A 13,611-nucleotide genomic window follows, 5' to 3' on the forward strand; every position below is an offset into this window, starting at 1 on the left:
GAGCCAATTCCCAGCCCCACTGCCACCTTTGGGGTCATTCCAGAGCCCCATTCCCATCCTGGGGTCATTCCAGAGTCTGTTCCCAGCCCCATTCCTATCCTTGGGGTCATTCCGGAGCCCCATCCCCACCTTTGGGGTCATTCCAGAACCTGTTCCCAGTCCCACCTTTGGGGTTATTCCAGAGCCCCATTCCTATCCTTGGGATCATTCCAGAGCCAATTCCCAGCCCCACTGCCACCTTCGGGGTCATTCCAGAACCTGTTCCCACCCTGGGGTCATTCCAGAGCCAATTCCCAGCCCCATCCCCACCTTTGGGGTCATTCCGGAGCCCGTTCCCAGCCCCATCCCCCTTTGGGGTTATTCCAGAACCCCATTCCTATCCTTGGGGTCATTCCAGAGCCCCATTCCCATCTTTGGGGTTATTCCAGAGCCCCATTCCCATCCTGGGGTCATTCCAGAGTCTGTTCCCAGCCCCATTCCTATCCTTGGGGTCATTCCAGAGCCCCATTCCCATCTTTGGGGTTATTCCAGAGCCCCATTCCCATCCTGGGGTCATTCCAGAGCCAATTCCCAGCCCCATTGCCACCTTTGGGGTCATTCCAGAGTCTGTTCCCATCCTGGGGTCATTCCAGAGCCAATTCCCAGCCCCATTGCCACCTTTGGGGTCATTCCAGAGCCCCATTCCCATCCTGGGGTCATTCCAGAGCCTGTTCCCAGCCCCCTTCCTATCCTTGGGGTCATTCCAGAGCCCCATCCCCACCTTTGGGGTCATTCCAGAACCCCATTCCCACCTTTGGGATCATTCCAGAGCCCCATTCCTATCCTTGGGATCATTCCAGAGCCAATTCCCAGCCCCATTGCCACCTTTGGGGTCATTCCAGAACCCCATTCCCATCCTGGGGTCATTCCAGAGCCAATTCCCAGCCCCATTGCCACCTTTGGAGTTATTCCAGAACCCCATTCCCATCCTGGGGTCATTCCAGAGCCCCATTCCCATCCTTGGGGTAATTCCAGAGCCCATTCCCAGCCCCATTCCCATCCTGGGGTCATTCCAGAGTCTGTTCCCAGCTCCCTTCCTATCCTTGGGTAATTCCAGAACCCCATCCCCACCTTTGGGATCATTCCAGAACCTGTTCCCAGCCCCAGTCCCACCTTCGGGGTTATTCCAGAGCCCCATTCCCATTCCTGGGGTCATTCCACAGCCTGTTCCCATCTTTGGGGTTATTCCAGAACCTGTTCCTGGCCCTGTTCCCATCCTGGGGTCATTCCACAGCCTGGAGCCACTGGGATCCCCCCAGTAGCACCCTGGGGATCCCACCCTCCATCTGCAGGGATCCCCCCCTCCATCTCCAGTAGCACCCTGGGGACCCCACCCTCCATCTCCAGGGATCCCACCCTCCATCTCCAGTAGCACCCTGGGGATCCCCCCCTCCATCTCCAGGAGCACCCTGGGGATCCCCCCAGTAGCACCCTGGGGATCCCCCCCTCCATCTCCAGTAGCACCCTGGGGATCCCACCCTCCATCTCCAGTAGCACCCTGGGGATCCCCCCCTCCATCTCCAGTAGCACCCTGGGGATCCCCCCCTCCATCTCCAGGGACCCCAGGCTGCCCCAGGGACCCCAGGCTGCCCCCAGCCCCGCAGGGCCCACACCCACCTGGTCCTTCTCAGGATAGACCCCTGCCCGCAGGAAGGAGGCTTTCCAGCTGTCCACGTCCTCCTGCGAGTCGCAGGCCAGCTCGATCTGCCGCAGGTCCTTGTACACGTTCCTGCGGGGGGTTTGGGGTCAGGGGAGCCCCAGACCCCCGAGGAACCCCGGGGGCAATGCTGGAGAATCCCCCACAGGAGCCCAGAGCGAGGGAAGGGCAATCCCTGAGCACAGGGAGGGGAGGAGCAGCCCCCACCTCTGCTCCGTGTTGAAGATGGCAAAGATGTGTTTGGTGGACATGAATCCCTTCTCCACATCCCTGATTTTCAGGTTGTCCAAAGGCAGCATGTACTTCTTCTCCTTCTCCTGGGAAAGGGGACGAGAGGGAAGCGGGGATCAGCACCCCAAGGGCCAAGGAGGGGGAGCAAACCCAGCTTTGGGAACTGCAGACCCCAAACTCCCGCTGGAAACGGCTCCTCCCGTGGGGCCTGGGCTGGGGAATCGCTCTGGGAGGGCTCAGGGACCCCCGTGGGGGCTGCTCTGGGATCGGGGATGGGGCTGCACCCCCAGAGCCCACCCGGCTCCAGCCCAGCTCCGCGGGAACGCGGCCGGAGGGGCCCGGGAGCCGCTTCCAGCCGGGGCCCCGCCGCCACGGCCACATCTGGAACCGCTTACGAGCAGCTCCAGCTCCACTTCTGTCTCCAGATGGTCCCAAAAAGTGACGTTGGCCTTTGTGGAGAGGCCACGAACCCGGGCCCGGCCCCCTCCCCACACCATTTCCTGACAAACCCACAGAGCCGCTCCAGATTCGCTGCCACGTCAGGAGCACACAAAGGACGGCCGGGGATGGGACCCCCCCCCAAAACCAGCCCAGAACCCCCGAGGGGAGGGGGCAGGACCCCCAAAATGGGATGGATGGATGGATGGGAGAGCCGGGCCGGCGTGCCCAGTGTTCAGACTACCTGTTCAGTGGGAAGGGATGTACAGTAGTCTGCACATTGGTTACGCCGGCGCGGGCGGCGCCGGACGCTGGGCTGGCCCAGGTAAGGGGGAATTGGGAATCGCTCCTTTCCTGGCAATTGCCCCTTTTTGGGAATCTCTCCTTTCCCAGGAATTCCCCCTTTTTTGGGAATCACCCCCCTTTTCCTGGGAATTCCTCCTTTCCCTTCCCTGGAATCGCTCCTTTCCTGGGAATTCCACCTTTTTTGGGAATCACCCCCTTTTCCCAGGAATTCCCCCTTTTTTTGGGAATCACCCCCTTTTCCTGGGAATTCCCCCTTTTTTGGGAATCACCCCCTTTTCCTGGGAATTCCTCCTTTCCCTTCCCTGAAATCGCTCCTTTCCTGGGAATTCCACCTTTTTGGGAATTGCCCTATTTCCTGGGAATTGCCCCTTTTCCTTCCCGGGAATCTTTCCTGGGAATCGCTCCTTTCTGGGAATCTTTCCTGGGGAATTGCCCCTTTCCCTTCCCAGGAATTGCCCCTTTTTTGGGAATCACCCCCTTCCTGGAAATCGCCCCTTAGCCTGAAATCTTTCCTGGGAATTGCCCCTTTTTGGGAATTGCCCCTTCCTGGGAACTGCTCCTTTCCCTTCCCGGCCTTTCCCGGCCCATCCCGAAGATTTTCACTGGGATTTCCCTGTCGGTATCCCGGGATTTTGGGGATCGGGGTCTGTGCCCTGTCTGTATCCCTGGGATTTTGGGGATCGGGGTCTGTGCCCTGTCTGTATCCCTGGGATTTTGGGGATCAGGGTCTGTGCCCTGTCTGTATCCCCAGGATTTTGGGGGTCGGGGTCTGTGCCCTGTCTGTATCCCAGATTTTTGGGGATCGGGGTCTGTGCCCTGTCGTATCCTGGATTTTGGGGATTGGGGTCTGTGCCCTGTCTGAATCCCTGGGATTTTGGGGATCGGGGTCTGTGCCCTGTCTGTATCCCCAATTTTTGGGGTCAGGGTCTGTGCCCTGTCTGTATCCCTGGATTTTGGGGTCGGGTCTGTGCCCTGTCTGTATCCCCAATTTTGGGGATCGGGGTCTGTGCCCTGTCTGTATCCCATTTTTGGGGGTCGGGGTCTGTGCCCTGTCTGAATCCCGTTTTTGGGGATCGGGGTCTGTGCCCTGTCTGAATCCCAGATTTTGGGGATCGGGGTCTGTGCCTGTCTGTATCCTGGGATTTTGGGGATCAGGGTCTGTGCCCTGTCTGAATCCCAGATTTTGGGGATCAGGGTCTGTGCCCTGTCTGTATCCTGGGATTTTGGGGATCAGGGTCTGTGCCCTGTCTGTATCCCGGGATTTTGGGGATCGGGGTCTGTGCCCTGTCTGTATCCCGTTTTTGGGGTTTTGGGGGTCCGGGATCGCTCAGGCGGGACCAGCACAGACAGAGCCTCATTCATCCATTCCTTCCCATCCATTCCTTCCCCTGGAGAGGCCTCCGAGGGCTCGGGGGGGAATTTGGGGGGGTCCAGGGGGTCCGGGGGGGCTGCGGGGCTTTGCCTTTCCCTGCAAGAGGCCGCAGGAACAAAGGAAACGCGGGATGGGCTCTGCAAACCCAGCCTGGAGACTCCCGGGAAAGAATAAACTGCGCTGTGTCCGTGTGTCCTTCCCTGAGCCTGTGTGGGCTGCGGCCCCTCCAGAGCCCCCCGGAGCCCCCCGGAGCCCCCCAGAGCCCCCCAGAGCCCGGTGGGAGCAGCAGGGGAGGGAAGGGAAGGGTGGGAAAGCCAAAACCTCCAGGGAGGGGCTGGAGCTGCCCTGGACCCTCCAGGGGAAACCCTGAGGAATCCCCAGATTTTCCCCGTTTCACCCCCTCAAAATCCCAGATTTTCCCCATTTTGCCCCCCAAAATCCCCGATTTCCCCCGTTTTTGTGCCCGTACCTCCTCGTCCTTGTACCAGGAGAGCGACTCGGCCGTGAGCACGAACCAGTACTCCTTGGAGCCGCCCTTCATGATGCTGATGTTGTTGATGGTGAGCCAGCCCCGGCGGATCACCTGCGGCCCCGGGGCGGGGCGGGGAGGGACGGAGCGGTCACAGCTGGAGCCACAGCTGGAGCCACAGCTGGATTTCCAGCAGCTGGAGCCGGTTATCCCACAGCGATCCCACAGTGATCCCACAGCTGGACCCACAGCTGGAGCCGGTTATCCCAGAGCAAGCTCCCAGCAGCCACAGCATCCCACAGCTGGATCCACAGCTGGAGCCCGGTTATCCCACAGCTGGATCCCACAGCGATCCCACAGCTGGATCCACAGCTGGAGCCCGGTTATCCCAGAGCCACAGCTGGAGCCCACAGCCAGATCCCACAGCGATCCCACAGCTGGATCCACAGCTGGAGCCCAATTATCCCACAGCAATCCCACAGCTGGATCCCACAGCTGGAGCCCGGTTATCCCACAGCCAGATCCCACAGCTGGATCCACAGCTGGAGCCCGGTTATCCCACACTGGACCCACGCAATCCCACAGCCAGATCCAGCGAGCGATCCACAGCTGTTATCCAGCATCCACAGCTGGAGCGGTTATCCCACAGCTGATCCCACAGCAGGATCCACAGCTGGAGCTGTTATCCCACAGCGATGCCACAGCTGGAGCCCACAGCTGGATCCGACAGTCACCCCACCACAATCCCACAGCTGGATCCCAGTGATCCCGGAGCCATCCCAGCCCATCCCGTGTCCCAGCTGCCCATCCCGGGGCTATCCCGGGTTATCCCAGCCCATCCCGGGTTAGTGCTGGGGCTCAGCGGGAGCAGCGCCGGGCAGGGGCAGAGCCGGGTTAGGCACGGAACCGGGTTAGACACGGAACCGGGTTGGACACGGAACCGGGTTGGACACGGAACCGGGTTGGACACGGAACCGGGTTAGGCACAGAACCGGGTTGGACACGGAACCGGGTTAGGCACGGAACCGGGTTAGGCACGGAACCGGGTTAGACACGGAACCGGGTTAGACACGGAACCGGGTTGGACACGGAACCGGGTTGGACACGGAACCGGGTTGGACACGGAACCGGGTTGGACACGGAACCGGGTTGGACACGGAACCGGGTTAGGCATGGACGCGGGAAGGACGGAGAGCCCGGAATTGAGGGGAGGGGGTTTCACCTCCGAAAAGCCCGGAATTGAGGGGCAGGGAGGGGGATTCACCTCCCAGAGCCCGGAATTGAGGGGAGGGGGATTCACCTCCGAAAGCCCCGGAATTGAGGGGCAGGAGGGGGATTCACCTCCCAGAGCCCGGAATTGAGGGGAGGGGGTTTCACCTCCCAGGGATGAGGATTTCAATTTCACCTCCCAGATCCCCGTTCCCGTCTGGGAACCAGCCCGGGATTGGATCCGAGCGGGTTTTAAAGGAACTGGGGCAGGAAGGGATGGGGGCAAAGCCGGGGGTCCAGGGGGGGCTTGGGGGGTTACTGGGAAAAGGGATGGTGAGGAAAAGGGGCTGAAAGGAACAAGGGGAGAGCAGGGAATGGGAGAGGGGGGGATTCTGAGGGGAAAAGGGAGAGGGAGCAGGGGGGAGGAAGTTCCTTTAAAACCGACGGATTTTGGTGAAAGCAGGGGCGGTTTTGGGGCTCCCCTCCCCAATTGCCAGCGCTCCGCCCTTCCCGCCGCGACCCCGAGGGAGGGAACGGAACCGGGGGGCTCCGGGGGTGCCCGGGAGCTTCCAGGGGACCTGGGAGTGTCTGAAGGGCCGGGAAAGGGCCGGGTCTGAGACGGGAATCCATGGAATAACGGGGGCACAAACCCTGCTGGATCTGCCATGGGGATCCATGGAATAATGGGGGGCACAAACCCTGCTGGATCCATGGAATAACTGGGGCACAAACCCTGCTGGGTCTGCCATGGAATGGGGGCACAAACCCTGCTGGATCTGCCATGGGGATCCATGGAATGGGGGCACAAACCCTGCTGGATCTGTGATGGGGATCCATGGAATGGGGGCACAAACCCTGCTGGATCCATGGAATAATGGGGGCACAAACCCTGCTGGATCTGTGATTGGGATCCATGGAATGGGGGCACAAACCCTGCTGGATCTGCCATGGAATGGGGGCACAACCCTCGGATCTGCCATGGGATCATGGAATGGGGGCACAAACCCTGCTGGATCTGATGGGATCCATGGAATAATGGGGCACAAACCCAGCTGGGATCCATGGAATGGGCAAAACCGCGGATTGCATGGATCCATGGAATGGGGCACAACCAGCTGGACATGAATGGGCACAACCCAGCTGGTCATGAATAACGGGGGCACAAACCCTGCTGGATCTGCCATGGAATGGGGGCACAAACCCTGCTGGATCCATGGAATAATGGGGGGCACAAACCCTCCTGGAAGGAGCAGCAGCTCCGTGAAATAAAATTTTGGGAGAATCCAACATTGATAAAACACTTCAGCTCTGCCATCCCAGCTGTGTCCAGAGCAGGATCCACGCCATTATCCCAATTTTCCTGCCCAGTAAATCCCAAATGGGGCTGGGAAGGATTCCCTCTCAGACATTCCCACGTTCCCAAAGCAGGGAAGGGTCTGGGGGGGCGCAGAGGGACCCCCGGGACCCCCCAAGAGTGAATTCTGCCCTCCTTGGCCCAGGAGGGAGGAGCTCTGTGCGCTGGGAGCAGCCAGGTTGGGAATTCTGATCCCAAATCCCTCCAAAAAAGGGAATTTGGGGGAGAAATCAACTCCCAGCCCTTCCCTCCGTTTGTTCCCAGAGGAATTGAGGAAATCTCACCCCCCACAGGAATTCTGCGCTGAATCAAAGAGATTTCGGCCTCCCGAATCCCAGATTTGGGAATCCCAGCATTTGGAACTGGGAATTTGGGTTTGTCCCAGCACAAACCCAAATCTCTGCTCCCTCTGGGAATTCCATCCCCTGTTCCCACCAGCCTCCTCCATCCTGGGCACTTTTTGGGGTGTTTTTGGGGCGTTTTGGGGTTTTTGGGGGGCTGCTCCCGGGCAGGGCCGGGCGCTGTCCCAGCACGACCCCGCTCCGTGGTACTTACCAGGATCTCCCCCTTTGGGCGTGCAAAATTAAGGGGGAAAAACACAAAAAGAAGAAAAAAAAAAAAAAAAAAAAAAGGGGCGAGGAAAAGCAGGAGAGGAGACGGGTACATGGATAAGGATCCAGGAAGCTCGGAGGGCGTCGGGGCAGCAAGATAAAAAAAGGCAGGAGCAGGAGAACCAGCGACACAAAACCCCTGCATGCGTGTATGGGGCATCCCGTTGAACCCCGGGGTGCGCGGGGACACCCAGGGGCTGGGGGCAGGGGTCCTGCTACCCTGCCTGGCACCGGGGCTGGAGGGTGGGACACCGGCTTGTGGACACCCCAGGGTGCTGTGGGGACACCCCAGGGTGATGTGGGGACACCCGGGGTGATCTGGGCCACCTCATGGGACACCATCTGAGGACACCCTGGGTGCTGTGGGGACATCCGGCCCGGGTGCTGTGGGACATCCTGGGCATCCCGGGCCCTGGGGACACTCTTCTGGGGACACCCCAGGGTGCTGTGGGGACACCCCGGGGTGCTGTGGGGACACCCCGGGGTCATCCTGGGACCCTCCTGGGACACCCCAGGGTGCTGTGGGGACACCCTGGGATGATGTGGGGACACCCCAGTGTTGTCCTGGGACACCCCAAGGCTCTCCTGGGACACCCTGGGGTGCTGTGGGGACATCCGGGGTGATCTGGGCACCTGGGCGTGCTGGGACACCCTGGGTCTTGGGCACCTCGGGGATGGGGGACACCCGGGGTCTCTGGGACACCCTGGGGTGCTGTGGCGACACCCTGGGGTCACCCTCGGACACCCCAGGGTCATCCCAGGACACCCCAGGGTCCTCCTGGGACACCTTGGGACACCCCAGGGTCATCTTGGGACACCCCAGGGTCATCTTGGGACATTCCAAGGTCATCTTGGGGCACCCTGGGGTGATCCTGGGACACCCCAGGGTCCTTGTGGGACACCCCAGGGTCATCTCGGGACATCCTGGGGTCCTCCTGAGACACCCTGGGACACCCCAGTGTCACCCCAGGGCCCTCCTGGGACACCCCAATGTCACCCCAGGGTCCCCCCGGTTCCCAGTCCCTCCCCCCCTCTCCCAGGGCTGCACCTCCCGCCCGTTTTGTCCCAAATCCTGCGGTTTTCAGGCAGGAATTCCTCTCCCACTCTGCTTTCCCCAAGCCCTTGGCTGTCAGGGTTTGTGGATGGGGCTGGATCCCCCCTGCCTGGCTCGGAGCAGGAGGATGAGGATGAGGAGGAGGAGGAATTGCAGGAGTTTCTGGCTGTACCTGGTTTGGGATCGCTCTCTTCTTGTTGATCTGAGTGTTCCGCTGCTGGGCGCTGGGGAAAAAAGGGAAAAAAACGGGATTTTGAGGTGAGGAAGAGGAAGGTGAGGAGCTGATCCGAAGGGCGGAATTCCAGAGCCCCTTCCCGAGGTTTCTCCCGAGGTTTGCCCAGGACAGAGCGCACAGAGAGGGGATGGGACACCGGGATCTCCTCCTCGGGATCCCCAGGGCTCCAGGGGGAGCAGAGGCTGCACATTCCCGAGGGAATTCCGACCACCAGGAGCTTCCAGAAACACCCAAAATCCCCCCTGGATGGGGTCAGGATTGGGATGGAGCGTTACCTGCACCAGAGGGAAAAGCTACCTGTCTCTCCTGAGCACCGAGGGGCGGAACCGAGAGCCAGGAGCGGGAACAAAATCCGGGAAATCCGTTAGAGCAGCACGTGGGGAGGGGGCGCTCCCACCCACCCACCCACCCGGGCCTCTGGGGGGTCTGGGGGGTCTGGGGGTGCCCTCCCTGCCCGACGGCTCCTCCGGGACCCCTGGGCAGGGCCCAGCTGGGGGAGCTCCAGATGGACGGGGAGGAGAAACTCTGGGATCCCAAACCATGGAGAAACTCTGGGATCCCAAACCATGGAGAAGCTCTGGGATCCCAACCCAAAGAGAAGCTCCAGGATCCCAAACCCAAGGAGAAGCTCCAGGATCCCAAAGAGAAGCTCCAGGATCCCAAACCAAGGAGAAGCTCCAGGATCCCAAACCAAGGAGAAGCTCCAGGATCCCAAACCCAAGGAAAAGCTCCAGGATCCCAAACCAAGGAGAAGCTCCAGGATCCCAAACCCAAGGAGAAGCTCCAGGATCCCAACCCAAGGAGAAGCTCCAGGATCCCAAACCAAGGAGAAGCTCCGGGATCTCAAACCAAGGAGAAGTTCTGGGATCCCAAACCCAAGGAGAAGCTCCAGGATCCCAAACCCAAGGAGAAGCTCCAGGATCCCAAACCCAGGAGAAGCTCCAGGATCCCAAAGAGAAGCTCCAGGATCCCAAACCAAGGAGAAGCTCCAGGATCCCAAACCAAGGAGAAGCTCCAGGATCCCAAACCAAGGAGAAGCTCCAGGATCCCAAACCAAGGAGAAGCTCCAGGATCCCAAGGAGAAGCTCTGGGATCCCAAACCCAAGGAGAAGCTCCAGGATTCCAACCCAAGGAGAAGCTCCAGGATCCCAAAGAGAAGCTCCAGGATCCCAACCCAAGGAGAAACTCTGGGATCCCAAACCAAGGAGAAGCTCCAGGATCCCAACCCAAGGAGAAGCTCCAGGATCCCAAACCCAAGGAGAAGCTCCAGGATCCCAAACCAAGGAGAAGCTCCAGGATCCCAAACCCAAAGAGAAGCTCCAGGATCCCAAACCAAGGAGAAGCTCTGGGATCCCAAACCCAAGGAGAAGCTCCAGGATCCCAACCCAAGGAGAAGCTCCAGGATCCCAAACCCAGGAGAAGCTCCAGGATCCCAGTTCCAAAGCTGAACTGGGAAAAGCTCCAGGATCCCACACCCAAAGGAAAATCTCCCTGGATCCCAATTCCAAGGCTGAAACGGGAAAAGCTCCAGGATCCCAAACCCAAGGGGAGCCCCCCAGCCCCCAGGGAAGCTCTGGGGTGCCCTGGGCAGGGGGAACTGCCCCTTGGGGTGCCCTGGAACTGCCCCTTGGGGTGCCCTGGGCAGGGGCAACTGCCCCTCGGGGTGCCCTGGGCAGGGGGAACTGCCCCTCAGGGTGCCCTGGAACTGCCCCTCAGGGTGCCCTGGAACTGCCCCTCGGGGTGCCCTGGAACTGCCCCTCAGGGTGCCCTGGAACTGCCCCTCGGGGTGCCCTGGGTGCCCTGGGCAGGGGGAACTGCCCCTCGGGGTGCCCTGGAACTGCCCCTCGGGGTGCCCTGGGCAGGGGCAGATGCCCCTCGGGGTGCCCTGGGCAGGGGCAGATGCCCCTCGGGGTGCCCTGGGCAGGGGGAACTGCCCCTCGGGGTGCCCTGGGCAGGGGCAGATGCCCCTCGGGGTGCCCTGGGCAGGGGGAACTGCCCCTCGGGGTGCCCTGGGTGCCCTGGGCAGGGGCAGATGCCCCTTGGGGTGCCCTGGGCAGGGGCAGATGCCCCTCGGGGTGCCCCGGTACCCACCCGCTGGCCACGTGCTGCTCAGTGAAACAGCTGGGGCAGGAGAGGAGCAGCAGAGTCCAGAGACAGAGAGAGGTGATGGATCCGGGGGGAACAGCAGAGAGCAGGGAGTGTGAGCCGAGAGGAAAGAGAGAAAAAAGGGGGAAAAGAGAAGAAAAAACAGGAGGAGGAGGAGGAGGAGGAGGGTGGGAATGGAAGGGGCAGGGCAGGGGGGGCTCCAGCACCCTGGGGCTGGAAAACACCAGGGAGAGTCCAGGGAAGGGGGCAGGAGAGAGGATGAGGAGGGACAGAGGGCACAGGGAGCAGCAATTCCTGCCCCGGGGCAGCTCCAACTGCCCCAACACCCCAATTCCCCCCTTTGCCATTGCCCAAACCTGAGGGAACGGGTGCTGGGGGGATGTGGGGACCCCGGGGTCCCCCACCAGGCCAGCGCAGCCCCCAGACCACGGGGGGATGTGGGGGTGTGGGAATTGCCCCCCCCGGGAAAGGACTCACTTGGCGAAGCCGATGAAATCCTCGTGGTTGGTGTTGATGTAGGAGAGCTCGATGTCGATGAGCAGCAGGATCTGGGGGAAACCAGGAGTCAAAGGGGAGAAAATGGGATTTTCAATGGGATTTTGGGGTGAATCCTCCCCGCTCTGGGGGTGCTGGGGCTCACCTGGTCCTTGGTTTTGCCCTCCCTCTCGCGGATGTGGGTGGTGACGATGCGCTCGGTCTCCTCCCGCAGCCGGGGGTACGAGCCCAGCTGGGACAGGGGAAAAGGGGAAAAGGGGAAAAGGGGAAAAGGGGAAAAGGGGAAAAGGGGAAAAGGGGAGAGCGGGTGGGATGGAGGCTCCCAGGCAGCTCCAAGGGGAGCAGCGCCCGCCAAACCCCGCCAAACCCTGCCAAACCACACCAAACCCTGCCAAACCCTGCCAAACCACACCAAACCCTGCCAAACCCTGCCAAACCCTGCCAAACCACACCAAACCCCGCCAAACCACACCAAACCCTGCCAAACCCTGCCAAACCCCACCAAACCCTGCCAAACCACACCAAACCCTGCCAAACCCCGCCAAACCACACCAAACCCTGCCAAACCCTGCCAAACCCTGCCAAACCCCGCCAAACCTGCCAAACCACACCAAACCCTGCCAAACCCCGCCAAACCACACCAAACCCTGCCAAACCCTGCCAAACCCTGCCAAACCACACCAAACCCTGCCAAACCACACCAAACCCCCACCAAACCCTGCCAAACTCCACCACTCCCCACCAAACCTCAGCAAATCCTACCAAGCCCCCCAAACCCCAACAAACTCCATTAAACCCTGCCAAACCTCACCAAACCCCCATCAAATCCCACCAAACCCCATCAAACCCCACCAAACCCTGCCAAGTCCCACCAAATCGCACCACTCCCCACCAAACCACACCAAACCCCATCAAATCCCAGCAAACCCCACCAAACCACACCAAACCCCACAGAACCCCAGCACTGGGCTGACCAGTGCCTTACTGTCCCCGGGCTGACCAGTACCTTACTGGTGACCATTCCCTCACTGGTGTCCCCGGGCTGACCAGTACCTTACTGGTGACCAGTCCCTCACTGTCCCCAGCCTGACCAGTACCATACTGGGCTGACCAGTCCCTCACTGGTGTCCCTGGGCTGACCAGTCCCTCACTGTCCCCGGGCTGACCAGTACCTTACTGGTGACCAGTCCCTCACTGGTGTCCCTGGGCTGACCAGTACCTTACTGGTGACCAGTCCCTCACTGTCCCCACGGGTGTCCCTGGGCTGACCAGTCCCTCACTGGTGTCCCTGGGCTGACCAGTACCTTACTGGTGACCAGTCCCTCACTGGTGTCCCCAGGCTGACCAGTCCCTCACTGTCCCCAGGCTGACCAGTACCTTACTGGTGACCAGTCCCTCACTGTCCCCAGGCTGACCAGTCCCCACGGGTGTCCCTGGGCTGACCAGTCCCCACTGGTCCCTGGGCTGACCAGTACCTTACTGGTGCACTGGCGCACGGTGTTGATGAGCTCCTGGATCACCAGATCCACACATTTCAGGCACGGCTCCTTCAGCTTCACCACCTGCTTCTTCACAATGGCCTCGAAGGCCAGGTCTGGTGTGAACAGCCCCGTCCTGGAGCCCGGGGGGAGGGAACAGCGGGGTCACGATGGGGTGGGGGGGATTGGGTGGGATTGGGGGGAATGGGTGGGATGGGGTGGGATTGGGGTGGGATTGGGGGGGATTGGGGTGGATTGGGTGGGATGGGGTGGGATTGGGGTGGGATTGGGTGGGATTGGGGGGGATTGGGACAGGGCCCCATCCCAGGGAGCGATTCCCAGCTCTGGGATGGGATTGAGTGGATTGGGGTGGGATTGGGGTGGGATTGGGACAGGGCCCCATCCCAGGGAGCAATTCTCAGCTTTGGGATGGGATTGGGGTGGGATTGGGTGGGATTGGGGTGGGATTGGGGTGGGATTGGGGTGGGATTGGGTGGGATTGGGGTGGGATTGGGTGGGATTGGGGTGGGATTGGGTGGGACTGGGACAGAGCCCCA

At 61.0% G+C, this 13,611-nt stretch overlaps 1 protein-coding gene across 1 annotated transcript in view; it reads right to left on the reverse strand.

Moving 5' to 3' along the window:
• DNM2 (dynamin 2) overlaps positions 1-13,611 on the reverse strand; it is a 39,573-nt gene that overhangs the window by 6,670 nt on the left and 19,292 nt on the right. The window contains 8 exon segments of the mRNA XM_064737273.1: positions 1,657-1,768; positions 1,904-2,013; positions 4,513-4,626; positions 7,631-7,642; positions 8,913-8,964; positions 11,559-11,629; positions 11,722-11,808; positions 13,052-13,190. Coding sequence (XP_064593343.1) covers positions 1,657-1,768; positions 1,904-2,013; positions 4,513-4,626; positions 7,631-7,642; positions 8,913-8,964; positions 11,559-11,629; positions 11,722-11,808; positions 13,052-13,190 — 697 coding nt within the window.

The sequence above is a fragment of the Zonotrichia leucophrys genome, unplaced genomic scaffold (genome assembly GCF_028769735.1).
Source record: "Zonotrichia leucophrys gambelii isolate GWCS_2022_RI unplaced genomic scaffold, RI_Zleu_2.0 Scaffold_48_389894, whole genome shotgun sequence".
NCBI lineage: Eukaryota > Metazoa > Chordata > Aves > Passeriformes > Passerellidae > Zonotrichia > Zonotrichia leucophrys.